Source organism: Diprion similis, chromosome 4 (assembly GCF_021155765.1).
Source record: "Diprion similis isolate iyDipSimi1 chromosome 4, iyDipSimi1.1, whole genome shotgun sequence".
Lineage (NCBI taxonomy): Eukaryota > Metazoa > Arthropoda > Insecta > Hymenoptera > Diprionidae > Diprion > Diprion similis.
In genome coordinates, this window is record NC_060108.1 from 17474812 (window position 1) to 17502767 (window position 27956).

General features: G+C 35.1%; 3 protein-coding genes across 16 annotated transcripts in view; 1 reads left to right on the top strand and 2 right to left on the bottom strand.

Moving 5' to 3' along the window:
* The window catches only part of LOC124405699 (ATP synthase mitochondrial F1 complex assembly factor 2), a 2038-nt gene extending 545 nt beyond the window's left edge, over window positions 1-1493 (bottom strand). For all 3 annotated transcript variants that reach the window (XR_006929134.1, XR_006929133.1, XM_046880819.1), the window contains exons 1-5: window positions 1303-1493; window positions 973-1166; window positions 748-858; window positions 464-644; window positions 109-224 (exon numbers count right to left, since the gene is read on the bottom strand). Coding sequence is in view for 1 of the 3 variants with exons in the window: in XM_046880819.1 (XP_046736775.1) it covers window positions 109-224; window positions 464-644; window positions 748-858; window positions 973-1166; window positions 1303-1360 (660 nt within the window). In the remaining 2 variants the exon portion in view is untranslated. The remainder of the gene's footprint in view (window positions 1-108; window positions 225-463; window positions 645-747; window positions 859-972; window positions 1167-1302) is intronic.
* Window positions 1-13084, bottom strand: part of LOC124405687 (disks large-associated protein 5-like) — a 27024-nt gene extending 13940 nt beyond the window's left edge. Inside the window, exons 1-5 of one of the 6 annotated variants that reach the window (XM_046880797.1) lie at window positions 12747-13084; window positions 10130-12084; window positions 9721-9814; window positions 8844-9009; window positions 7569-7852 (exon numbers count right to left, since the gene is read on the bottom strand). In XM_046880797.1, coding sequence (XP_046736753.1) covers window positions 8903-9009; window positions 9721-9814; window positions 10130-12084; window positions 12747-12897 — 2307 coding nt within the window. In that variant the 5' untranslated portion in view covers window positions 12898-13084 and the 3' untranslated portion in view covers window positions 7569-7852; window positions 8844-8902. Of the gene's footprint in view, window positions 1-6619; window positions 7004-7194; window positions 7506-7568; window positions 7853-8352; window positions 8548-8843; window positions 9010-9720; window positions 9815-10129; window positions 12087-12705 lie in introns of those variants that run through there. The other 5 variants (XM_046880798.1, XM_046880795.1, XM_046880800.1 and 2 more) reach the window with 5 other exon arrangements.
* A 374-nt stretch (window positions 13085-13458) lies between these two features.
* LOC124405688 (GTPase-activating protein skywalker) lies at window positions 13459-27885 on the top strand. 7 transcript variants are annotated; one of them, XM_046880801.1, is made up of 12 exons: window positions 13460-13973; window positions 16759-17220; window positions 17914-18102; window positions 18328-18452; window positions 19070-19216; window positions 19426-19560; window positions 19686-19901; window positions 21143-21172; window positions 22660-22746; window positions 24695-24853; window positions 25061-25290; window positions 25392-27885. In XM_046880801.1, exons 2-12 carry the CDS (start codon window positions 16854-16856, stop codon window positions 25531-25533), a joined length of 1827 nt encoding a protein of 608 aa, XP_046736757.1. In that variant the 5' UTR covers window positions 13460-13973; window positions 16759-16853; the 3' UTR covers window positions 25534-27885. The 7 variants fall into 7 exon arrangements, with proteins under 7 accessions (XP_046736762.1, XP_046736763.1, XP_046736757.1 ...); XM_046880802.1 differs by lacking the exon at window positions 13460-13973 and adding an exon at window positions 14061-14432; XM_046880806.1 differs by lacking the exon at window positions 19426-19560 and having other exon boundaries at window positions 13459-13973.
* Window positions 27886-27956: the final 71 nt, after the last annotated feature.

Consider the following 27956-nt stretch of genomic DNA (forward strand, 5'->3'; position numbering starts at 1 on the left):
AGTTTCAGTACTCATGTTTTTAGCACAAGGAACAAGAATGAATTATATGTTAATCGTAGGTTGAACTTCATAAACGACTAATTGATCAAATGCATGTGAATTTATTACCTGATATTCCTCTTCCAAACGAGCCAAAGAAACTGCTGTTTCAACTGATACAATTCTCTCAGCTGTGGCCAGTGCCAAAATAACAGATTTCAATGTATCAACAGCATATGTGTATCCTAAAAAATATTTAATCAATGAATTTCATGGTTTATTGAAATTATGTGGCAACAGTCATCGCCAAGCACATTAGAATAAAAAGATAGAAAATGACTGGAACTAAATTCCACACAATGTGAGAATAAGAAAAACAACCACAAATTAATAATCGTAACACTATATATAAACACAAACCAATCAGGTAACTACTTCTCATTCAAAACAAATATTGTGGTGGAAATTAAAGTACAATACTCGCCTTGCACTGCATTAAAACTGTAAGATAACAAGTGCCTGGCCAATGTTTCTTTTGTTTGTGGAGATACAAGTGGTGCTTTTATACTTAATGTTTTGGTGACGTCAACTTGATAACGATCACAAAACCATTGAATCACAGGGTCCCATTTCTTTAATTGCAAATTGTACAGATCTCCAGAATCCTGAAAGTAATAGGTCGTCAATTATGCTCGCGTCTATGACATATTACTATGATATGATCACATACTATGAAAAATTACCATAGAATTAAAGATACTGACGTACATTAGTTTGAAAGAGTACGGTATCTGTCTCCAAATAATTAACTATATAGTTGACCATATCCAATTTAGTATGATTATGTGGATTATCCAGAGATGTGCTGACCAAAGCAGTCTGTTGAAAAATGAATACATTATTCTTGATGTGATCATGAATGAAAATAATAAACAAAAATGGCCAATCACAACAAGTTTGTTATGCTACTGAAGTTGAATGCCTTCAACGAACCAAATGCATGTTAGACCTGTCAATTATATCGACTTGGCTATCCCATTCCATGGCTACAGCTAGAGCCAAAGGTTTATTGTTGACTTCAAACACCTTTCCTTTTGGAGTTTTTAGTTTCCTCTGATCTAGAGTCACTTCAAACTGATCACCGCTGGATAGAATATTGGTTTTTCTGTAAAACCTCTTCACAGTTGCTGTTGAGTCAATCGAAAATATTTTATTACTTCACAAGGTTCTATAAGATTAACTAGAGTACTGATGAAGTACAAAACAAGTGGAAGTAGGTTAGAAAATATTGCAAATATCAACATTTTGAATATTCTTAGTTACCCATGTGGCGGATGACAAGTGAAGTAGGTTTAAAAATTTGAAATTTGAAATGCAACATTTTTGAACATTAGTTATAAAATTCGGTTGATTCTAGGCAAGTAAGTTTAGCTTCGTGCATACACACATCTAAGGTGCAGGTAGTCTCAGGACATATCATCAGGGACGTTCTTAAAAGAGCATATACTACTGAAGGTAGCTTCGCGTGTATAGAAAGTGCAGCAGAGGAGCAAAAGAAGGCGCCGCGGTACAATATGCTAGTTGTACTCTGTCTCTTTCGCCTTCCTCTTAATTGGTCGATACGTTTTCTCTTAGCCAATCAAATTCAGAGTAAGAGAGACCGAGAAACGAGAATATATACCTCTCTCCCTCGTCTCATGACCTGTAGTGCCGATTTGCCGATGAAACGTTGCAGCAATTGCAGAGATACGCTGTCAATAACATGATCTATTCATAAGAGACAAAATTTGCAACTCACTCTTACTTTTTATTCATTTTGACGCATATTCAATTCGAACGAAAAGCAACAGAGTAAACGTGCGCCTGACGCATAGGCAATGGCGATTGTAACCCTTCGGAAATCGTTCCGCGCAATTTTGGCGCGAACCGGTCGAGACTTAGTTCCGTGCGCCGCCGGTGTACGCTACTTGGTGCCACATGCGTTCGATCAGCCGGACCGGGAGCACGCGCAGCGACAATCCAGAATTCAGATCGCATTATTCAATCTGTGGAACGCAATGTAATAAGTGTTTGCCGACAAACTAACACTCGGTAATTGATAAAAAAAAATCGTAACGTGGTACAAGGAAAAGAAGAATAATTAAAGTAAGAACAGCCTCCAAACAGTGAAGTGGTGTTTCGTGCCTCGAGTTCTTATTATCCGTGCAATTTTTCTATTGTTTGTTCTCTGATTTTACATGATTGTTTATAACAAGTTTGTTAAGTGAGGTCAGAAAGCCAGCTAAAAAAAAGTGAAAGTGATCGTGGAATCGCGTGTTATCACCGTGCAGATTCTTTGATTATAATTTTGGAAAGTTTTCAAGTTGCTTTATATACAGATTGGAATTTCGGTTCGTGACCTTCGATTCAGTTTGTGTTTTGGATCTTGAATCGTCTCTTTCACGTAGATACTCGGTTCTTATTCGAAAACAAATCTCGATTTGTATTTACCACTGTGAGTATTTCTGCGTATTACAGTCAGCAATTTTATTTTGTTCCACGTTCTGCCTGGGGTAATACATCTGTAATCCTTTATTCGATAATTCTTTATCACCGTGTAAAAAGTCAATACATTACGGCGTTATTAACTATCTATAAATTTCGAATGTCTCGACGTCTTCGCCAGCATGATTCTGATGCACTTGACCATTCAGCCTGACCTGCTACGAGAACTACAAAATATAAAGTGTGGAGCAACTGCAACGGACGAGGTAAGAATACTTAATATAATAACCCTTAGATGATTTAAGGTGCTGCATTTGACACTGAATTTTTGTCCTTGCGTGATATGCGGTGACTAAATATGGAAGTAGACAACAGTGATAATTAATTTGAGAACTGAATATCCAATTGACAATATTAATTCGAGTTTCCTCTTTTGTTTTGTCCAGAGTTGAACAGAGACATCCGAGTAACTTTTCCAGTACTTGGCAACGTCGGTAAGTTTGCATGTGTTAGGTTATGGGTATTCCCCTGGGTCTCTCCTGTCACGTGGCGTGGCGGTAACAATTGTTATACAAATCATAGATTTCTTAGCTGCATGGATAGGCTCATTTGCGATCGCAGTGGTGCTTGACTTCCTGTTGAATGACGTTTTTTTTTAATCTGTCTATTTTGCCGTGACTTACACAAAGTTAGAAAATTTGCACACTGCTGAAAGTGGAATGAGCATCGCGACAGGTAATCCTTGCTTACTCGACATTCACGGCAACGCTGAATGAGTTGTATTTAGCTACTGCTACTGAAATAATAATTTACGTTTGAATTCACGCATATATACCGTCGTTTAAGCGATAGATTTACCTGAGGTTTATTTATATTCCAACTCTTGCTTAATTGATGAAATTTCAAAGTCTGGCAAAACGTAACGTAATCAAATTGCATGCTCGATCTGGAATAATTTTTAACTTTCTATTATTTGGCAAGTATTAATCAACTGTAGATTTAGTTCGCTTAGTTGAATGCTAATAAGCATACAGGATGTTTTTGTTTTATTTTACAAAATGTTGATGTACCAGTAATCCTACAACATCACGAAAATAACTGAACGAAGTATATTTGAAATTATTCACATTCAGTTGACTGAGTATGGTACAAAAACATTTTCCCCACTACAGGCAATCAACAAAAAAGTAAGTTACAGTGACCACGGCGCAGATGAGGATGAATGATGTGTGTTGGAAAGAACGGCGACTCGTTTAGATCGATTATAGGTAACCGGGTAGGTAGGTGGTCGTTTTGGGACCCGTCGCGGGGCTTATGCATGAATGAGTGTATGAGTCTCTTGTCAACATTTCCGTTAGTTGGTTCCGTTGGGAGTCAGGCGAGGGTAGGAAGGTCGCGATGTATCGCGATGTTACTAACTTTTGTAATCCACAGCGTCAAACGATCACAGAGATTTTACACCCAAAACACACAAAAGACTCAGTATAAGAATCTCCGGGCCATTGACATTAAGCTTTTAAATTTCAACGAAGTTCAATTCTCCATTTCATATCACTCTGCAACCTTATCTCAGCCGTTATTGAACATTTTTTCATTGAATTGGTCTCTGTGATTATTTGAATGGGCAAAACGCATCTCTGCATCATCTGTCGCGTTCCGTGGTACGCCAGATGGGAAGAGATGCTGAGCTCGAAGACTCCGCGTCGAAGAGGATCGCCGACCGTCACGCCACACATTAATGCATGCCTTTTCTTCACCCTAACCTCCCTCCTAGATTTGATTTGCAACTCAGAACAACAGTCCGCATCGCCATGTGTCGGGTTCACAAAAACACAGATGCGGATTGGGTTTCTGCATGCAGAATTTTACCAAAAGTTCTAGATATTTAAGGTCTTTCAACAGATTATTTGGCCGCACCTTTTTTGCGCGTAAATTATTCAGGATCATCGAAAGCGCCTTTTGCGCAACAGTTGATACGACGAATCGATCAGTCGCGCCTTTTGCGCATTGATTTCGTAAACGGTGAATGAAAAGTGAAGTTCTCTTGTTGTGCTGTATCTATCTTCAGCTCTTCAATCAGTCTTGTTACGAATAATCAGCTTTTCAAATTTGACTGCGCCTTTTGCGCGTCGACTTGATACTCTTCGGTCCTGAGATAAAGCGCGGCATTTTCAAGCAGGCGCTCGACGCGCGAGGATGAAAATCTAGGAGTGTGTAGTGGTAGTGAAAAATCTTGTGGTAAGTACAGTGTACGTGCATTAGCATAGTTATTCTAATGATTGTATTATTTTCCGATTCAGGGTAAAGAATCAATTATTTCACACGTTCATTGACATGAGAAATATAGAGTGTTCAGTTGAACGAGATATTTACTTCAATAACTCTTCGCCGAAAATTAACATTTTCTTTGGTACACAATTGACATAAAATAAAAAAAAATTATTTTCAATGATTACAAATAATCGATTTAAAGAGTGTTGCCGCAAATTTTGATGCTGGGCTTGACATAACTTTTGTCAGTGTACTCACTTTCATCATTGTGCTAATTGTACTTCTGTCTGTTTCAGCTGATCAAACCCTTTGTTTGTATCAGCTAATATTAAACACTTTATCTGCTTCAGCTAATATCAAACTCTGTTTGTTTCAGCAGTTTTGTTAACATTTACCAGTTTCAGCTAATCAAAACTGCTAACTCAAGATTACTGAAGTATCACAGATAATATATAGATTCATGAGCTGGTGGGTCCCAATGAGCCAACATGGATTGAGCATGTCAGAAATGGAATAAAAACAAGTTAATTGAATTTGTAAACAATTGGCAGACAATTCTGATGATAATGATTTGGATGATGATTTTTCTCCTACTTTTTCTTCTTCCAAACAATTGCTTTGTCGTTTTCCGTCATAGAGGTAAATACTCATGTTTGATATTATTTAGTGTTTCCACCTCCAGTTTACCACTTTTGAATGTGCATCAGGTTCTGAACTTAGCATAGATCTTGTATCTTATGAGGTGAAAACTTTCATATACATTCAAACGTAATCAGTGAGCAATCTTTTCACCAATAATAATAAATCTATGACTATCCATGGCAAAAATAATTATCGTATTCATAATAAACAGACAGCGAATGATATCAACCACGAAACTATAATATAAACGACTCTATCATAAAATGTATGACAATCATCGTACCAAATATTTATGAAAACCGATAAGATAAAACTTATAGTTCCATACCGGCAAATAGGCCTACTATGGATACCACATTGAAAAGTAAAACACGATGATTTACCCCTCCTAGTGGTTTGAAAAGAGCACAGGTAATTCATTCAAATTTAATAAATATATCACTGATTCAACTTGTCACTACAAATTATCTCGATTAGATGACCCATTCTGTGAAAAATGTAAAAGTACGGTAAATTTTCTCATGTAATATGCAAGCGCGTATGAATATAAATTAATGGCTACACACTCAGACCCTCCTTTAATGCAACTTGGAGTTTGTTTGAAACATGTTTAATTTTTATCATACATACATATTAGTACAAAGCACTGAAATATACATAAGGCAGGTCGTATTTTCATAAAATGATAATTCCCAATCTTCGGTGCAATTACCTTTCTCCATTTCGTGACACACGGATATTATATACCTTAGCATAGGTAACCTAATATTTAACAAATTTCAATCTAGGTTTACTTGCTTCAAATTCCAGTTGATTGAAAAAAGACGCGATAAGACTTAGTTATTTCCTCTACTTAAAGCACGTGAAGAATGTTTCACACAAAGATCCAATACAATATATTTTACCATGGAAATCAACCACAAATTAATTGCCATAAAAATTTATTCTATTTCTATTGGATAATGGAGTATGTGGAGCCAGAAATTTTGCTGTAGAATCAACTTCAATCCTGGTAAACGAACCATCTTGAGCAAAAAAATGAATTTTTAACTGGTATCTGAATTTAGGTGTGAAACGTCATTTTTATAACAATTTTAGAAATTATATTTGAATATGGACCGTCTTGTACCCTTCACTTACAAAAAATGGATAACGATGTTTTTATATTATCATATGAAACAATGATCATATTTTGAGGCTTAATGGCGCTTTTCTAAAAAACAGTGTATAATCTCATTCGTATTACACAATCATTTATTGATCTCATTTTTACAGAAAGTCATAAAATTAAAATTGACTTACTTACGATATGAACCTGTTATAAAGGAATTGTGTATAGATATGAGGTTGAACAGAGTATAAATGAGATAAATTAGTAAGTCATTGAAATTCAATTAAACTTAAGAAATTTAATTACATTTATACAGTTGAATCGATTAGCCAAACAGTGCAATTGTTAATCAAAATCTGGGGGCTAATTCTTACAATATTATAAAACTTAAACTAAATCAATGTGAAATAAAGTAGACTTGTCTATGCAGTAATCGGTGGCATCAAATCGACTCCCCGGCATTCGAGAGCGATCCTAACCCCCAAAGCAAAAATAGCAATGCTTTTCACCAGCGACCTGTAAAATTATTGTTGATGGTTTAACTACTGCAGAAAATCTTCAAATGACTTCAAGTAGGTCATTCGAATGTATCCTTAAGTACACCATTCGATTATCCCATTACAAATAAGACAAGTACTTTGCACACAATATACAACAGAGTAACCTTTACACACGGCATAGCCAAGAACATGGTTATTAATGCTCACCATTTAAAGGGATCGTCATAAATGCCCTTAACAAATCGGGTAACATTTGCCATTGTTAATCGCAATGTAATCTTCTTTTATTTCAAATTAACCGACTCTCGAGCTGAATCGGCAAATTTAGATTGCTAGAGATTGCTAGAGACAGCCAGAAGATAGCTGATAGCGATGGACGATGTTTGTCGATTAATCGAAATATTAGATTCTTTTTTCTTCAATAGTCGATTATTTTCACGCGATATTTTTCAGCTTCGATTATTCCATGTTCGATGCTTTTCTTCAAACATTGATGGAAAACATTGCCAACGCCAACAAAACGCACCAAAATCGCGTAAAAATTCGAAGTTTTAAGTTCGTAGTTCCCAAGTCGTTTTAACCCTGGATATGAGTGATCCAAGAGGTGAAAGTAATTATTTCATTCGGTTGGTTATATAGATGTAAAATTCTGTATATTTTTTTAAATGTTGATACATAGTTTGAGGAGACGTATAGTCTGAAGTATCATTTACAATCGACTTCGTGCAGTGGGAAGTTTGGGAATGCAGATACCATGCGTGCGTTCATAATGGATTAGTGGAGGCGGTAGCGGAAGTGGGAAACGGTAGAATTAGTCCAGAACCTTGCAATATACAAGCAGAACACTGCACCACGAATCAAACCACTGCACGACTAATCAAAATAGACTCCTTGGAAATTTGCGGAGCATTTTCACGTGAAATTAACATGAAATATGCCTGATATAGACGAATTAATCACAAAATTTTCCGGTAGTATCTCCGGTATTTCACACCGTACTATAACTATCCCTACCACTGCACTGAATTCGCGATGATTCTCTATCGGGCAACACTATTATTTCGCAAATGATTCCTCACATGAAGTAAAATGTTATTGTTTATCAGAGGAGACACGATGATGAGATTACATATTCATAATTTTGTGATTTTCTTGTCGTAAATTCAGGAGCAAGTGATTGAAAACTGGACCTGACATTCAAACCATAAATCTCGAATCCGTGCAACTTGCAAAGGGAAATTGTATATTTTTTATTTGATTGAAAACATATTGATCAAATAAAGTATGAACTGGGATTTATCTAATTAAAAAAAAATTTCTTTGCGAAATAATCCAAGTTTCGAATCTTTTTTCAAACACATCAGATTATTTAAAAATCGTTTTTTATTTTCAACATCGCCCATCTCAAAACTCGGCATCAAAATACCGCGGCAGCATTTTGCTGCCCGTGAAAATCTAGCCAAAGGGGAGCAGCTCAGATAGGACAGTTTCCTACTATTAGCAACTCAATCGATAAATATACGCATTTCTATTATCTGCGCACTTTCGACGGCCCATCGCCTGTTCAAAAAAAATACCCATTAGCTGGCTGTCTAGTAATCTGTAATCAATTCCCACCGTCGATAAGCCCGGAGCCGAATTCTGACTTATTTTTCACTCGTGAAAACAAGATTTCTCGTTTAAAGCTGCCTTTTGATTCGTTTAGATGGCGCGTATGACCATTTTCATGTGTGAAGAGAGAATCAGAATTAGGCTCCGGATAGCCCCCCCAGTGGACCATCCACTGATATATAATTATATCAGTGGGGCCATTGCACAAAATGCACATGAATTTCTGAATAATGTCGAATACCTACCGAGCAATACCAGATCAATCAAATCGCCATGTATCTTTATTGGTAATTTAAACTTGTCATTATTTGTACGACTTCCGTCTCTCAGATGATTTACTAGTTCGTCGTTTTACATGGGGAGTCATTGGCCGAACCTGTTCCAAACTCGAGCACACCGTACATTCCTCTCCTGTGTAACATAATGGGTTCAGGAAATCAAATTTTTCTGCTCCAAAGCAAAACTGATTACACAAAAAAGTAAACTGTTACGGGTCAGAGAAAAACTTGAGACACATGTCTGTAACTGAGCTGTACTCTGCCATCTTTAGCATCACAGGAGCAGTGGATATTTGTAATTTCTTTGGTTTCAACTACTGATCTCCATAAATGTGTTCTGTATTCACTGGTTTCATGATGCTAAATACAGCGGAGTATTGGTCAGTTAGCCATATGCGTTTACGGACCACGCATCTCGAAAATCAGTTCTAAAAATCTATTTCGTATGAGACCGCGTTACTAAATGAGGATGACCTGAAATGCAAGCATGGACTCTTTCAGACCTCTCTCTGTACGGTTATTCAAATATTTTTTTTCTTGCCATTGATTATGAGTTTCTTTATTGGTCCTGTCTGTGCTATTATTAGCTGAGGAGGATGTTAGAGTGAGTCTCTACCAATTGAGGAAAATTTCACTTATTGTGACAATTATCAAAGCCTATGCAGCATTGATGCGAAAATGTAACAGTCAGTGCAATCTTTCAACTTTTTCCAGAGTTCAAAGTCGTTGGTAAAAAAACTTAAACGCTATCAGTTGGAAAATTGAGCGAATAAAAAAGGAGACCAAACTCAATACAACTAATGCCAACTTTCGTTATATTTTGAACTCATCAAAAAAACTTTACCTGTGAATCTAACACTTCTTCTGGCAGATCGTCTTAGCTTTGTGCTTTCTGGACTTCCCGGTTTTTTGTTCTCTTTCTGGAGCTTGCTTGTTTCCTAGATATGAAACAAAAAATATAAATATGTCAAAATTACTAAACTTTCAATATTATTATATCATTAATGAAATAAATTACGTCGAATTTGTTTTTATTCGTTTTCTGAGCAATGTAAAGATATGCATTCAAATAATCTCATGATACATTGAGTGCACACACATTTTTGTTGGGTTTTTGAACAGGTTGTACATAAATTTGAATTTAAAGCAATAAAATTAACGAATTCAGCGGAAGAATTCATTCTAACCTTAAAAAAAAATTTCTTAAGCTTCGAGCAAAAATGTGATTTAGGTGATAGTACACCTGTTATTACCATAGGGCTTACTCTGTCGTAAGGAGTCTCTGCTATGTTCGAATGAATGTTTGAATTATCCAGCTCCATTCTCTTGGTAAGTTTTTTCAATGCTGATTGACGAGTCGTTCGTGTTACTCTTGCTAGGTTTACAGAATTTTTACTCACTATAACTGAATCTGAAAAGCCATTCCTTTCAATTTTGACAATTTTACCATCTTCCAGAGTTTGGAGATTTTCATGCTCTCTACTGACAGCTTCATCATTGCAAGAAAGTTCAGAACTGTTTTGTTCCAGGGTTTTTTTAGTATACTGTGTTTCAGAATCTGAATCGCTCGAATCAAGGCTCAAAAAATCTAGTCTTTTCTTGACGTCCAGCTCTGCTTCTTGCTTTGTATTGATGCTTTCGGTATCAAGAATAATAGTACTTGATTCTTTACCCAAAGGATTATTACTCTTTGTAAATATTTCCCCATCGCCAACAAAATTAACTTTATTTTGAGATCTTGTGGTACAGGATGCAGACTTGTGAGTTTCTGTTTGCTTTAAAATACTTTTTCCTGGTGTCTGTTGGAAGGTCGAAAAGGGGATAAGGGGTTCTGACTCAATTTCCAGTGGTTTGAGCATCTGAGAAACTCCAATTGATTTGAGTGCTGAGCGACGATGTTTAGACTCCCCTGAAAATTTTGAATGTGGTAATGGAGTTGATTTCTGAAGATTTCTTGGCGTAATAATTTTCTTTGGACTTTCAACCATGAAAAAACCACCATCAAATTTTATTGTGGGCAAACATAACGACTCAACACAAGGTTTGCTGGATTCTGAAATGGTGACAGCTGGTGAATTCTGATTTGCTTGTGATTCAATTTTCATTCTCCGAGCAGCTAAGATCATTTCACGGATAGAACTAGGTTTGGAAGGGCCATTCTTCTTAGTTGCTGCTACTGGTGGCTTAGGTGCTACTATTTTCTTAGCTTTAATTTTTTTTTGTTCAGTTTCTTGCCAATTTCTCTCTTTCAATTGATTCAATTTTGCAAATCTGCAATCGCAGTCTTCGACTTGCATGTACACCATGTCCCAAAACCCTTGCAAGTCGTCACAGGTTACCAATTTTTCTCCCGAACCAGTTTCACATTGTGCTATGAGTTTTCGAAATTGTTTTACTTTTTTGTCAATCAACAGATTTGTTTGACCAATTGCTTGATTTATCATGAGTTGAGCATCTTCTGGGGTACCAGGGGCAGATTTTATCATCATCCAATCCCAACAGAGAGCTTTTAATCTCATAACTTCTCCATCTGTGACTCTTCTAAAATACGATGTCGTTCGCTCTTCGTCTTTTTCGAAAACTGAAGCAGTTAGTGATACATCACTTTCAGATTGCTTTAGCACGCTATCAGTCGTAGTGTTGGATTGCTGCAGCTGTTTTTGACGTAAAGCTTCTTTCTTCTTAGCATTAACAATATAAGGAGAGAAGAATACAGGAGTAACTGTAGTATCATGATTTTGTTTTGGTCCTTCCAATGCTGCCTGGCCAAACAAAGGCAGGGATGGTAAACCGGTCGGTGGTTTAAACTCATGATTATCGGGTGCAAACGAACTGTCTGGAATATCTGTTTTTCCAACACTTTTCACACTTTTATTCACATTTCTTTGACCGAAGACTTTTGTAATTGGTTTTTTATTCCTTAAAACAATACCAGCCTCAGGTGTGTGTGCTTTCATAGAAGCTTTCGATGCAAGCCTTTTGGAAGTGGCTCTAGTTATTCTAGGTGGTATCGATGACTTCACCGGTTTCGTTGCTGGCAGATTTTGATGTAGGAAAATAGGAGAATTGAGTTTATGGTGACAAACTCCAACACGAAATACTGGTGGTTTCATTGCTTTTTGAATTTTTTTTTGTAAGTCTCTTTCTGCCCTCCATCTTAACAATTTCATTCGTCTATCCTCTTGAACGTTTTGATCTTTAGGTTCATCTGTTAAAAAATATAAATTTCTTTTAAAATCTTTGTAATGTGTCAGGAGGATTTCCAAATAGAATAATTTTTTGATAAGAAAATTTTAATATAAAAATATAGGCCCATCATGCTAATTGATATTTTGGAAAATGGAAAAAACAGTACAAACCGTAAAGACTAAATTTGCTACCTCTACCGATGATTAAACCGAGCTGTACTTAGATCTATACGATTGATATTAGGGGTGACAGTGGGCTAAGTTGCGTACTCCGTATCAAATGTAATGCTTTTATTTTACTAGCGCAGCTTATAAAACTTCCAAATCAACACAGTAAATTCCCAACTGATTATTCAGAATAAATTGTCCGCTATGCTTGTAGTATTATAGTAAAGACACTCCAATCCATTCTTATTTCTGTGTCAAATGAAAATGTATTGGAGTTTTTTTGTTCAGAATTGTGTATACAATGGAGCTGTGAAGCTCTTTTTAGCGTTTGAGAGACGTGGACTTAAGTTTAGAGATATATATGACAATGTCTAAATTGATTAGGGCACTCCTTGATGGTTTAGGACCAAATACGAGTTACCTAACGAAAGAGAAAATATTACTGACAAGAAATATGTTCTAAAGTGTTACGCTGTACGTTTTCTACACCCGTTTTTGGATGTAGCTGAAGTACCTGATCCGATGATTTTCCTATTAACGGCATGTACGGCTGAACGACGTTGTTTTCTAGCGTTGACTTGTTCAGCAGCTCTTATAATTCTTGATTCTTCTAAATTGCCGAATCCAACGGCTTTTTTCTTGTAATGAGTTCGCAGGTCTGCCATATCTTGTACACTTTTGACCCTTCCGCGGTTCGTACAGCCACAGCAGCCACAGTAACTTTAACCGAAAATTATTTGAAATAGTGTATTGTGGGTAAATTGATATAAACAATCTCCTGATTGGCTAATTTATGGCCAAGCTATGTTTGACAAGAGAATCTTACTCCGTCCATAAAGTACAAAGTGCTACTAAGTCGGTAGCCACGTCGGTAGAGACGGTGGTATTCGTACTCCTGGCGCCACAATCGTACTGATGCACTCTTGCATAATGCTGTGGTGATTGGTTGACTTCTTTCGTAAATCCAGATTTAACTTGATTTAAACGACCGATTCGGCAAATTAATAATTTAGGGCTTCTCAGGACTACGTGTTAACCGTAAGACATAGTCATGTACATACGAATACTTTGGTATATTCTATAATCAGATGTGAAATTGCGGCGTGACAAGCCGCGAAGAAACGGCGCCAACAATCAATTTTGCTACCGTTGCGCCTCACACCGGAGTGATTCGCAGCCTTCTTCTTTGCGTTTGACCAGTGAGACATCTGTCTGTAATGATGGGATATTTCGATGCTTGACAATATCTTGATACTCAGCTCGTCTGTTGTTTCATATTCACGATTTGTGGTTCTGTATTTTTGATACCTATAGAGCTGCATTCTACAATTTATCGTTAGCTAGAACAGATAATAATGTACATATAGTAATGCATGTCAGCAGTGGCAGTGCCAATAATCTAGTTCGTCGCATACGCGGGCAAAGTGGAGTTGTTACAATAAGTTAAAAGGCAGTGGGTCAATTTCAGTGAATATTGTAAACAGTTCTCAGGTGACCGCGGGTTACGTGTTGCTAATAATTCGCGTTGGGAGTAACCAGTGTCAGCGCACCTGCAAAAAAAGCTCTTAGTAAAGCTCTGATTGTCGTCTGCGATTAATGTGTTTAACCGGAGACTGATTTATTAATTTCCACAACTGTACATGTTCAACGGTAAAGGATATTATCATATAACTAGAATTGGAACATTTCTGGCGCTGCTCTGTGCACTCCGATTGACTCGGGGAACGATTTGGAACTGGCGGTAAGTGGAGTCTCATTTCTCGGCTCTCTAATTAAACAAAAATCATTCGATATCTCCGACGTTAATGATGCCGATACAGATTTTAACTAGATCTCGCCTGGTTCATAATCAGAAGAACAATAATGTCAGTCTTAGAAGAAGAAAAACGCTTTATTACCAACTATGAACCAACTTAATACGGGAGCTGTAGGCTGCAGATCGCCTGCGCTTTCCGCTGTTTTTCCGCCGTCCCCGACTCCGCCCTGTTGTTAATATTATCTTATTAATATTTATTCTCTGCTTAATTCTCGTTTACATCTCTTGTCAGCCTTCGAGAATGATATCTTAGGTTATTTCTAACCACCTGGTTTCGTATAAATCGCATATTCCTATCCGGACGTTGTTAAGTGATTTATATTTGATGTAATAAATGTCAGCCCCTGAACGGGAACCTCCCATTCAACTAAAATATAGATGAAGGTTATCATAATTTCAAATTCCTAATGCGTTCCAACTGTTGATTGAAGCATTTTGTCACCTAATATATTACCCTCTCATTTTTTTTTTTAAATTCAATTCACTGTTCACACATTTTCTGTTCCAATTTTAACACGTATTGATCATACTCCACTCTCAGCTACTCCTTGGAGGAACATACAGTGGGAATCTTATGTGAAATTTTCTAATACCTCTGAAAACTTATTACATTCTTTAGTATTTTGAAGACACAATTTTATCCTATCACCTTTTCTTATCCCCTGCTAATACATACGGAGTCTGCCAAATCTAAAAATTGACTGTTAACTCTAAATAAACTTGAAAAAATAAGGTGCATCTATGTATCTATGTGTATATTTTCTTTTTTTATTTATCTGTGCTGTTCAGTTCTGCTACATGTATAAACGCCAAGACTAAGGCTCAAGTGTAGCTTCCCTCCGATTAATCAGCCGGAACTGAATCCACCAAATTTCTCTCAAAACATTGCGTTTGCTATAAATTTACAAAAATTGAATTACCTAGAGCATTTCCAGGAGTGCAATTGCAGTATTGCAGTACATCGGTATGCACTTTACTTTTGGTAGATATATTTATATAATTCAAGTGCCTCAAGAGATTCGAAACTATAGTAATAAATATTAGCTATAGCAAAACTCAAGCTGCTTGCGCACCAATGCTTGAATAGAGATATAATTATACATATAGAACGAACAGCTATAACTGAATTCATAAATATGTATTTTTCATTTTTTAGTTAACTACTTTAGTTTATACACATGAAGGTAAAATAGCATTGTTACCAATTCATTTAATCGAAGCATGTAATATCAGTGAGAAGGGAATTTCCTTCCATGCTTCTCAGATATTACCTTGGCAAATAATCTAGCACATAGGGTTGGATTTAAAAGTTCAAAAGTAATAACCACTATCATATTATTATTAACAATTGAAATACAAGTTCTATTTAATTTTCTGCCCATCAATTATTTCTGTGTGAAAAATATTATTATGCGTTTGAATTTGAATGTTACGACTGTGGTTCTACTCTAGTAGGTGACACAGTATGGATAAAGCAGTAGTAGTTGTGAGATTGTAATTATGTTTAGCTTATAATTAAACATTAAATGCAACAGATTAGTTCTATTTCTGGTCTCGCATCTGGATTTGCCTCGCTTACTCTTTTCACTTTCGTTCTTGTTCTACTCATCCATTCTCCAGAGGCAGATAATGAATCGATTCAATTCTAAAGTGTTTTACCACATGTCACATGCTTTGTTCTGTTCACCATTTGCGTCTTTCTTCCTTCTTATTTCAATTTCTTTTTATCATCATACGTATTCTTGATCGTTTTCTTATCAAATGTAACTGATTTATCTTACTTATTTGTTGTCCAATATCTTTCATGTGAGTAACGTGGAGTTAACAACTCAATATTCATGGAGTATTATTCTTTAAATACTTAATAGATGTAAGCAATTCATAGATAAAAATTTATTCTCTGATATTCCCTTAAACTACATTCATACATTACAGCAAAATTTTATATCTTCCTAACAATTTATCACAAAACATATCAAGTTAAGAGACCGATGAAATTTTTTGAAACCAAGGCGATCTGTTCTGCTAATCCAGATAAGTTATCTCACATGTGATTATTACATCACCGACGAAACTCTTTCCTATTAACTGAATATCAAGCAGTGTACAAGAAATTCTTGTTTGCAATTTTTCAATATATCACTGCTTTCTCCGCGTTAAGCGTAATAGCTCACACAAAACTAATATTTTTAATTTGATTGAAATTTTCCATCCTAAAATCAGAAAACTGCTCTTCTGGCAGGTTGAAATAAAGCATAGTATATCTTACAGGTTGTTACTTTTAGAGGGTGCCGCTCTCTAATTCAGTGCCAAGTTAAACTGAGCTTAATAGGCTTGCCAATGACGAATCGTCTTTATAGTTAGAACATCTGAAGTCTAACGTAAAGTTACCACCTTGTTTATACAATCAATGAATAGTTCTTCGGTAAAGTTGATCTAACCTGATGATGTGCTCTCAATTAGCACCTGGCATCGTCGTTAAAAGTTTTCAAAAACTATACACTGTTTTTCTTTATACCTGAGTGTTGCCAGATTAAATAGTATTTTATCATATCTATAACCTGTAAGATACAAGCAGTTCCCACACCCCTTTATTTGGTACCTGCAATTTATGAATATGCATATAATTAAAAATATTTTTATGTTAAACTGGACTCCTAGATGCAATGATTGAAGGAACCAATTGGCATTGCTCACTTGTTACTTACAGATGAAAATTGAGACATCGCAAGATATGACATAGGCAGACATCCATGACTCTGATCCCATTTAAGATGGATAGTTACAATCCGTAGCAGTTTTGCCATGCTGGTCACGCAATCTCTTTCTCCCATGAACAATCTGCCAAATATGTTGTCAGTGTTGGAGGAAGAGTCCAATGTCGATATTGACGATGTGTTCCCACCTCATGTCGACACAACAAATATCGTTATTCATCCGGAGTCACCGACCAGCAAAAAGCAAGCACTAAAGACTTTCAATGAGGTGAACGTGCTTCTACAGTCAGGGAGGAAGAGAGAGGTCAAATTGATCATAAGAGATAATGCTTGGCCACTCAATAATGGCATTAGAGCACAGTTATGGCCAGCGCTTTGCAACCAGCATACTCACGGCAAGAACATGCTGGATGGATTTTATTGGGACATGGTCAATCAAGTATTTGGCACCACAGGTGAGTTTTCACTTGGATGCATGATATTACAAATTTTATGTCTTCTATTGGTGGCACCATTTATCAAACTAATTTCATCTAACAACCTGATTTTTCTATGAACTCATTCTTTATGATGGATCTATATGTGAACGACAAGATATATTGAGTTTATGACTTAGCAGAATTTAGTAATCCCCTAACCGTTGTAAAGAATGTTAGGCTTGGATCTTACTGAGAAATATTTACAGAAATTTGCCACTTCTTTACTTTTCTGTCTGTCACCTTAATGATTTTGTGGAAACCCTAGGTAGTTTTCAATTTTATGACTAATTAAAATAGGTAGGCATGATTTGGTTGCCGAACTACTGCAAGTAGCGATATTGGACGTGATGCTATCTCCATAACAAACTTGATTACTTCTGGCCACACTGTCGTGAAGTAGATTCTAATTTTGATAAATGGGATTTCAATACTATACTTTTATCACCATTTGTTTATCAGTACAACAGATACAGCATTTGCGAGAATAGACTAATGACACATTTTTTGAATGTTTATATTTATTTCCACTAAAAAAAAATCCTCATTTGTTAAATGCATTGTCAAGTTATTTTGCTTTGTTGAAATAACTCCTGTGGTTTACAATCCTTGAATGCCAATTTGCAAAATCTGTGAACAATCAATGTAAATATAAAATACGTAATTTTACAGAATTGCCGGAGAAATCCATCATGCTACCACCATTTGTTGATAGTACACATTGTCTCTCTTACAATCTGACGCGTAAGGGTCGAAGCGTGGCAGACAGAGTTGTATCAGTTCTGGGTTTTGCCTGCCCCGACATCACCTTCAGCCCTTCGCTGTATCCAATAACAGCGCTTCTTCTACACTTCATGCCAGGTTGATTATCCTAATCTTCATCATACCTTTAAGAAACTCTATGAAAAATTAGCTTATTTATTGAAAGTACTTTATCAAATCATTTACGTGAAATCCTGTTCCTTAGCGTACTTCAAAATGATGTTCTATCAGAAATTGTACTATACTAAAAAGGAGAGTCTATATCTGATATATTTGCTTACTTTGTGAAAATTGACACTAAACAATATTTTACATCGTTTGCAGAGGAGGAGTGTTACCATTGTATGGCTAGTTTGGTTGCTGCCAAAGAGAAAATGTTCATCACGCAAACTAAACTTCTCTACGAAGTTACTTGGAAAACTGTTGAGCAAATAACTAAAAAACACGTGGTACGTAACATGTTAAGTGAACAATCTCAGCCTTGGACCATCCAAAATCTAATAAATGTTTACTAGTAAAAAATATTGGCAACAGTATCTTATTATGAAACAGTTGATTGTAAACAAGATTGCATTTATCTAATAATGTCTATTTACCAATCATTTTGCCTCAATTTATTAGCCTAATTGTTTGAACGACATGTTGAGTCTTACAGAAACTAGTTGTACCAAAGTGGCATGACTTGAGTAATTCAAAAGACTTTGCATGCGCATCTTGTTATATTTGTACTGAGAAACCTTCTGTTAATTTAAGACCAATAAACAAGTCAGTCGATACTCTAATAATTTTAAATGTCAACATGGTACTGCCAGGAGCAGTATTTACAAATATGACTCCATGAGACAGAAATCTATTACTCATCGTAAATATCGAATTATTAATTCTGTTCACACTTTGTTATTGATTTTATAACTCACTATCGGTCTCTAAAAATGATGGAGTGCACTGTGACAATTAGATTGTATAGCTTGAAAAAATCACTCGATACAATACAATTGAATTTTTTTGTACTACCCACAAAATACTCGAACAAATTTATAGTATATGGGTATTTTCATTGATTCAGAAATCTGCTGCCGTACATTTAGCAAGGCATTGTTCCGGGTCAAGGGCCGAGAGAATCTACATGGACTGGACTTGGTGGATTCTACAGCTACTTCCTTTTCAGCATCTAGTCAGGGTTATGGACTGTTTTTTACACGAAGGCATTAAGGTATTGATAAATTAATGGCAAACTATTTTTTAGAAACTGTAATTATTACTCAATTTCATTACAAAAATCCTCAAAACATTTGCTGTGTTTAATGTCCAACTGGATTCCAACTGTAGATTGGAATTGGATTCTGTTGGAATCTTCATCTGTTATAATTTCTGTATAATTTTTGGTTAATTAAAAAAAAAAAAAAAATTTCCTGTATCCAGGTCTTCTATCGAGTAGCTATGGCTATAGTTTTGTTATTCTACAAACATTCTTCTGCGCAAAATTCTGAATGGATGAATGAAATTTCAAAAAATGGGATTGACGCAGCTCTATCAAAATTCTGCCGGCAAATTCCAGTAAGTATTTTAGATTCAACCATAATTTGAACGATTTCAATTCAATGCCTTAAATTTTTTAAAGCTCCCTTCCGTTGTTGCTAGATCATAATGAATAATATTTCACAGGCTAATCAAATTCACAGGTGACGCCAGCTAAGTTCTTACGAACTGCGTTTGGGGTGCGCGCTCTCAGTTCGGCCTACATATCTAGAGTTTTTCTACGCACAGAAATGGCTCTCAAGAGTCGAAGTGTATTAGGCTCACGGTCCTTGGCAAGGTCAAGGTCAACTGACAATCTGCCTACGAGCCAGTCTCAGGTCAACATTCAAATGATGTCGCACACGCTCACCATAAGAGAGGTATGTTCTAAAAAACCAAATACTAAGATTGAGAGCGAATCGATTTAATAACTTGTTTATTATTGATAGTTGTAAGAATTTGGATAACCCAATGTTACAGCTAACAGAGTTCAAAGGCAATCTACGTTCATTTTATGAGACTAAGATATTACAAATTCCCATTGCATCATTACAAACACGTGGATCTTGGGCGAAGTTCCACTCTCTGTACGAAGGATCTATTCTCTTACAGATGGACAGAGTATCCTATCCAATGAATTTTGCCAAATACCTTCATATCTCTAATGAATACAAAAACACCCCCTTTGGAGCATGTAACAATTTATTTGAGGTGATATGTACAGCATCAAAATAGGCTGTAATTCTCACATACATGTACTTTTTTTTCTCTGTAGCACTTCCGATCAGATTGAATACATTTTCCAAGATTGAAGTATAACTCTACTGCACGATGATTCTTATTAAAGGTTCATTTTGCAAGTTTCACATTTATTTCCATTTCGATTAGAATTTCACAAAAACGAAAAATGACTTGAGTATCAGGTGAGTCGTCAAGCTTTGGGAATTATGTCAATCAGATTGAAAGTCGGACGACAGTATGTATGCAATATACACATGCGTATCAGCTGAAGAATTACAGCCTGCGTGCCTATTCATCAATTAAAAGCAAAAACAATAAGCATTAAACTCGTCTTTCAAGACTGTGCATCTAGTTTTTAATTTTTATGCTACATGTTATATGATATCACTGATATAACATTTTACATGAAAAGTTTTCTCTTGGCAACATTATGATCTTTTTCAATACGGATTTTTACTCTAATTTAATTTGGTTATTGTTTATTCTCTCCTGAAAAGTATAATTTACACATGAGAATCTTGTTGACCAACGTATGCATACTCTGTTAACGCTCTACATTGTATTTGTCAAATCTTTTTCTGCACCAGGGTCTTTGACAATGTAATCTGTGGTGTCAGCTATACTAACCACACATTATTTCCTTTGTATTTTACGTTGTAGTAATTCTCTAGTAAGATCAATGTCTTATAGGCTTACCAAGGTTCAGGGACATCGCAAACTGTTTATATATTCACAAAAAATACACACATACATTACCAGAATTTGTTGATGCACATTTTTTTGTAATTCTATTCAGCTCACAAATTAATGCTTGGTAAACACACAACGATTTATCCAAAAAGCGTGCGCAAGTTTTTTCAACTATCAAATTTGTTTTCAGAAAGAGTGCGAAGACACGTACAAAGACAGGGTATTGTATAATTATCTTATTGGAAAATGTGTCCTTAGTTTCATGTGCTACCTTTCTGTCCCTGAACTACCTGTTTTACTCACATTCTCATATGCTCGCTCCTTACCATCGTTTTACTTTAATTTTTTTCATCCCTTTATATTTTTTCACCGGCTTTATTATGGATTTTTGCAGCTACGGCCTTTTGACACAATCAATTAATAATTATACTTGGGTATAGATTAATAATATGGCAGAATTCTTTCGCTCCAGCTTTTAATGTAAAGCTCTGTTTATCTCATTTAAATACCATTCAAATTTTTTACTGTTATTTCATAATGTTTCTCTTTCATTCTGCGATATTAATTTATTCACATGAATCCAGCACCAATATTACGTTTCATCTTGTTGAACCCTTGATCTTCATTGAGAAATGATTCATTAAATTCACAGTTTGAAAATCATTGCCTTTTATTGCTTTCAAATTTCATGAATTGAATTGTGATTGTTATATTGAACAAAACATTGTGCACAAATCTTTTGAAAAGCTGTGTGTGTACCGCGATTAAAATTTCATCCCAATCCGGAACACAAATTTAGCGAAATTGAAACACATTCAGTTACTACAGGATGTGCCAATACTCTATAGCGGACTTATCTAACCTTTTGAAATTCGATCGTATGATTGATTTGTAGAAATAGATGCAAGTTGTAACAATTATCAAAATATTCTTGCCAATGTCAAGCAGTAAGAGTATTTTATCCAATCAGTATGTCTCCTAAACTCTCGACATCTGTAGCATTGGAAAAGTATTCTGGTTTCGACACTGCCACATTCAGAAAATGCAAATACTAAGGCATGTTATCATCTATAAAATGTTCGTATTAATATACTGCTTACAGAAAAGAGAAAATTACTCAACATCTAATTATCCTCTTCACATTATGTTTATTTATAATAATTTTTTTTGGCAGTAAATTGGTTCATTCTGTGTTACCATAAACATTAAGTATAGATTTCACAGATGTATACGAATACGTTTATTCCCTAATGGTCATTTGGAGTGAAAACAAGTTGACGTATGTGAAATAGTACGCATGAGTTCTGTAGCATCCAGGTACTTCAAAAATTCAGCTAACAAATTTACAGTTGATCTTATGTATGAAACTGCCATAGCGACACAATCCATTCCCTCATACATCTGATTTCTACAAAGTTAAATTCTCACAGTGAATCTGAAGTCTTAAAACTGAAGCTTGGATTTCATTGTACTAATGCAGTGAGAACGAAAATGTTTGCTACATTACACCAAATTTTAATTCAAGTATTTATAAGTAGTATCATAACTGCTTATTATCAAGTGATACTTTGGGATACCTATTTATTATCGGGCAAAAGCAAAACCCAAAAAGAGCATGCCATTATGACTGATGGCGTTTGTGTTGTTTTGTGTTGTGCTGCGTTTTGTCGGATGATGACATGATGGAATTAATGGTGGTGGGTGTAGGGAGCACACAGTCCTGGACCGCGCGCTCTCTCCATGGGCGTTTACCCTATTCAAAGTATTCGCTCCCAGATCCTAGATACGCCTGACGTAAGTACCTATCGTCCATGGCTAATCCAAATATCAAGGAAATATTTTTGTAGTTGGATTTGTAAAGACTGTAGCATGTCGATATTGTATCCTCGTCGTACGTAGTGCCCAGAGTAAGTATACTTCGTTAATTGATTGCGTTTAGCAAATGTAAAACAAATAGAATGTCAAATCAAGTTCCATTCTGAAATCGATATAAGACAATAAAAATGAATGTTGCATGTATAACGCCGATACTTTTAGCAATTTAAACAATTTTTTTGCGAAGTATACTTTAATGGCTTGTCTACTCGAGTCCTCAAATTATAATTCAATCTAAATTAAAGGCATTTAACCATACTTGGATATAACAGCAAGAATTTTTTTTCTCGTATTTTATATTATTACTTGTGTATTACTTTCACTGGAATAAAAAAGAAGAAATTGTTATGGATTATGTAGGATTTAAAAATTATTTCAAACGAATGTCGTTCCGTTTTTTTCTGGGTTTCTTTCAATTTTTTTTCATTTAATTTCGATGGATTTAAAAAAAGAAAAATGCGTCAGTTAACAGTCACTCCCCCTATAATACAATATTTCCATGCACAGCAGACCAATCCGGTTATTTCCCTCCTGAGATCTGTCACCATCAATCCATTGTATCACAATCCCTATCACACCGTTTCAAATCAACAAGACCTCACTGTGCGCTGTCTCCTGCACCACCATATGGTTTGTGTACGTTCAGTTTTTCTTTGCCTTCTTGTATATGTTATAATTACCATTATATTTAGGCGTCGTGATTGTCCCGAAGCTGTTACAAATGCTTGTGATAGCCAAATAATTTTAGAATCTATTTAGATTATATCAAAGCAGGTATGTCATTCAAGTACCTCGAAGGCAATGTTTATTCGTATGAATAAAAACAAAATGAAAATAATTTTCATACAGTCGAGTTGGACAACAGATTTTCGTAACATGTTTTGAAGTGTACCATTTATGATAAGTTTTGTATATACTTTCCTTGGATTCATAAATTATTTTTCAGCGAATTAACAATTATTTTCTGTAAGTTGGTACAGAATTGTAAGTGACTAAGATTTGGGAAATTGATTTGGCTAGAAATTATTACATTCATCATATCCTAAACATTTATAGTTACGCATACACAGAGACACCACGACTCCTGCTACTGCAATTGCAAAACATTGCACGAATCACTCACATATTATTTCGCTCTTCATTTCTCACACAAGAATCGTGATATTTTATTGCAAGTAATTCGAGTATGCTGCAGTGTGTTACATGCATGCTGATTGATTATATTTGCACAAAAAGCATGAGAATGTTGATATTGTTGTAATATTTATAAAACTCCTTGTATTCTTGTTAACATTATATATAAAATTTTATGTACCTTATGTGACAGAAAACTATGTCCTCACAGAAAGGCGCCTTATTGATGTCAAAATTGCAGGGCTGGAACAACTACTACCAAAATTGATTGTTTGTCATAAAGTAACAGTCAAGATTTTTCTTATCCCCCAGAAAGTCTTGAGCTACTTTTAAATACTAACCAAGTTATAATTGGTTTCAGACGTCAATGTTCAAATTTGTTCCGCATATATTATATAAAAACTGTGTCACCTGTAATGTATTAGATTTCTTGAAGTTCACCAAACTAATGTTACACTATTTGTTAAAATCACTCGATAAATCGAACTGTCTATATTTATGCTTTTTAATTATACTTTATTTCAAATTATTTAGATTTGTCAGCCAAGCGCATGATATGTCGCTTGTTGTGAATTATCGCCATTTTTTTTTCCCTAATCTATATATTTTTATTATTTTGTTTAGTTTGAAATATCAAATAATATATTAATAATTGTCAAGATATCATACATTCTTGGCAACCAGTGGTTTTGTGATATTGGAGTCGATTAATCAAACGATACTTATTTCACAGTTATTCACCCTGTGGTCATGGCTGCCTGTACGGATTACCATGTATCAACCAATTTTATTGTACACAACTGAAGAACACGGTTGTTCACTGACAACCTTTTATGTCAGAGTCGAACAACATGAACCTACGCTTCTTATGATAAAAACATGCAACAACGAGGTAATTAGTAATAAGCCTTTTATGAAAGGACAAATAAATCTATCAACTGCAGAATTACATAAAACTTGTTTTTTTATCTCAAAATCGAAACGGTTGTAATTCGGGCGTTTATGCATGTACTTCATGTTTCGATAAATAGTCAAATGTGTTTCGTACCTTTGACGCTTCGTAGAACATACTTTATAAATATTTTTCCTTGTTGGTAAGGTTTTTGGCGCTTATTGTTCAACACGTTGGTGCGAGCGCAATTTAAAGGATGACAAAGGACAGAGACAAGCATATTTTGGGACAGGAGAAACATTCCTGTTCAGTCTGTATCCTGAACGAGCTAAATATCCCTGGGTTGGCATGGATTCGTCTCATAATGACCCTAGAGTTCATCATTCTGCCGAATTATTTATGGCTGCTGACACAAAAATGATAACTATCGGGGGCGGGTAATGGAAACAGTTACCTCTACAATTGTTATACGTATTTGGACATAGATTTATTAAATTGATCAATTAAATATGTTGTATAATAACTTATTCATTCTTAGGGAGGGCCAAGCAATATGGATGGACGAAAATATTAGATTTGGGAAAACGGATCGGTGCTCAACGTTCAACAATCCTCCGTTATGTGCCAGCGGTGATTTTGAGATAAGAGTGCTGGAGGTATATGGTTTTGCCGGGGCTTAGTAAGATCGCTATACTGTTTATATCAATTCCCTACTGCCATTAAGCAACTCTCTATGTCTAAACTGTCTTGTCATCGACGTGTCATTTTCGTAAGTTGGGATACTTTAAAAGTATTCTCAGTTTTTCAGAAATAATAATATAGTATTATTACGTGTCTTCTATCATTATTTATTACATCATAGAAGTCATGTTAGGCTTTAATGGTAATTGAGATTACATTGAAGAGAAATCAGTCATTTTTTCGATTACCTTCGTGTAATTATTCTCTACAGTTACATTGCTTAGATTTATTATATTATATTGTACACATATATTCATCCTTGTATATACAGACAATTGCAACCTCTCATATTATACCGTCTTATATCATATTATATTATTGCTGTTATACATCCACAAAAGAAAACTTGTGGTCAAGAATAATGAAGATATAAGAAACGGGACAGCATTCGCTTCGACAATAATTAATATTTAATGACGGTCTGGCGTCGAGTTGATTCACATCACATCAAGTGACTAAGATTACGTGAATACTTAATATTCCTTGGACCAGACGTATTGTTATAAAAATGTATAATTACTCTATTATATTATTATCATTATTTTATGTTTATTACAAAAGTTTGTATAAACGTGTCGTTTCATAAAACTTTAATTAGATATTGTTGTTCTTACTTTTAATCGGTTAATAGAGTCTGTATTTATGTTTAAAGCAAACATATATTATATATACATATATATATATCTACATATACTTATATATTGTATATATATTTATGTACCGTTTCTTGTACATATTATAAATATTGCCCCGTGTAACATGTTAGTACAATCAAAAACATTGTGATCCATGGCCAATGAGAAATTCATAGCAATGCGTGTACCCAGTGAATTATATAGTATGGAGGTTTACGTCACTATTTTTAGCGAGACTGCATTTTTTCCTATGACATGAATTTAATGAAATTAATCAGCCGATTATTTTTATTGTAGCTATGTCGGCAGTCGAGTATTAGATTTTTCTCGATTTCGCATCTCTGGATCCAATAATACTGTAACCCGATTGGAAAAATACTAGATCTTATATTCAGGGGACCCTCTACCTCCAGCCACAAATAAAACAAGGTCGTAATGAGAAGTGAACACTATATGATGTACGTACAAAGTACATTCGACATATTGTTAAATAATGCCATTAGATTCTACTATTCCTCCTTATATACTGCAAGTGTGGGAGATTTAAATGAAATATGTTCGGGTTCAAAAAATATTTTTACTTTGGTAGTAAAGACAAATTTTGCTTTAAGGATCCCGTACATGTACCCAAATTTGATTCCGAAATAATATCTACATAACTGTTTGCTACTCTGCTCTGCAGTACTTGATATTATCATACAGGCGCGACGTATGTAATATTTATCAGATGTATGTTTCATATATTACTTCAAACTATTCACTATGTAGTATAATGTTATAAATATTAGTTTCAAGACATTGTTTGTATTGTATGTATATGTATGTAACAGACGTACGGCACGAGACCGAAATTAAACGCACTGCAAATAGATGATAATTAAAGATTGGCAACTGAAGCTATTATGTGGAAGCGATTGACAATAAAATCGATCGTTGTATTTTGCGCTGGCCGAATATAATGTAACGTGAAATAACGAGATACGCACAAAATGTATTAATCGTACGTTACATTAGTAAATATTCTATATTACACGTTGTACGGAATTGGAACGACATAAAAAGTTCGCACTAGTAAGCCAAGCAATAATAATATTAAATTGACATAGTATAACCAGCCTTTTGTGATCTCATAGGGCGATAAAGCGATAGCAAAACGCGATAGTATTACAATGAATTCGATTCCTAGAGGTACAATGCGTTTCATGCATGTGCTGCTTAATTTTACAATTATTTTTATTCCTTCTTGTTACTTGTATGGATTTCACCCTCTAATTGATTTGTCGTTTTACTGTCTTACACAACTCTTTTGTCATTTAAAATTATCTTCCCTACAATTTTGTTGCTTGTTCATATATATGTATATACATAGACTTGACTAGAGTGAACGCAAATCGTACTGTCGCATTCCAAAATTGTTTTCAACCTGCAAAATATGATTAAAAAATTATAAATATTTACATGTATTTAGCATTCCGAATAGTATTAGAAAAAGCCACTTTTTTTTATTACCTCTCTCATTAAACTTGGAAAAAAAAATTTATTTTCAAATATCCTAGATTTGTACAAAAATAGAAATCACGACTTAGCAGAATTTGATAAGTGTTATGACTAAACAATTCTTCATTAAATAATCAGTCAGTACTAGTCAAAATAATTTAAAAAATCACAGAGCAGCTTTATGTATCATGCCGTAACGCAGACGATCGTTAATACGCTATACAAGAAAA

What these genes read in the sequence shown, in the direction of transcription:
- LOC124405688 (XM_046880801.1), top strand. Translation starts at nt 16,854, where the DNA reads ATGCTGGTCACGCAATCTCTTTCTCCCATGAACAATCTGCCAAATATG. An exon ending in AAATAACTAAAAAACACGTG is followed by an intron (nt 18,453 to 19,069) that starts GTACGTAACATG and finishes TCATTGATTCAG; the next exon opens with AAATCTGCTGCCGTACATTT. An exon ending in TAAAAACATGCAACAACGAG is followed by an intron (nt 24,854 to 25,060) that starts GTAATTAGTAAT and finishes CTTGTTGGTAAG; the next exon opens with GTTTTTGGCGCTTATTGTTC.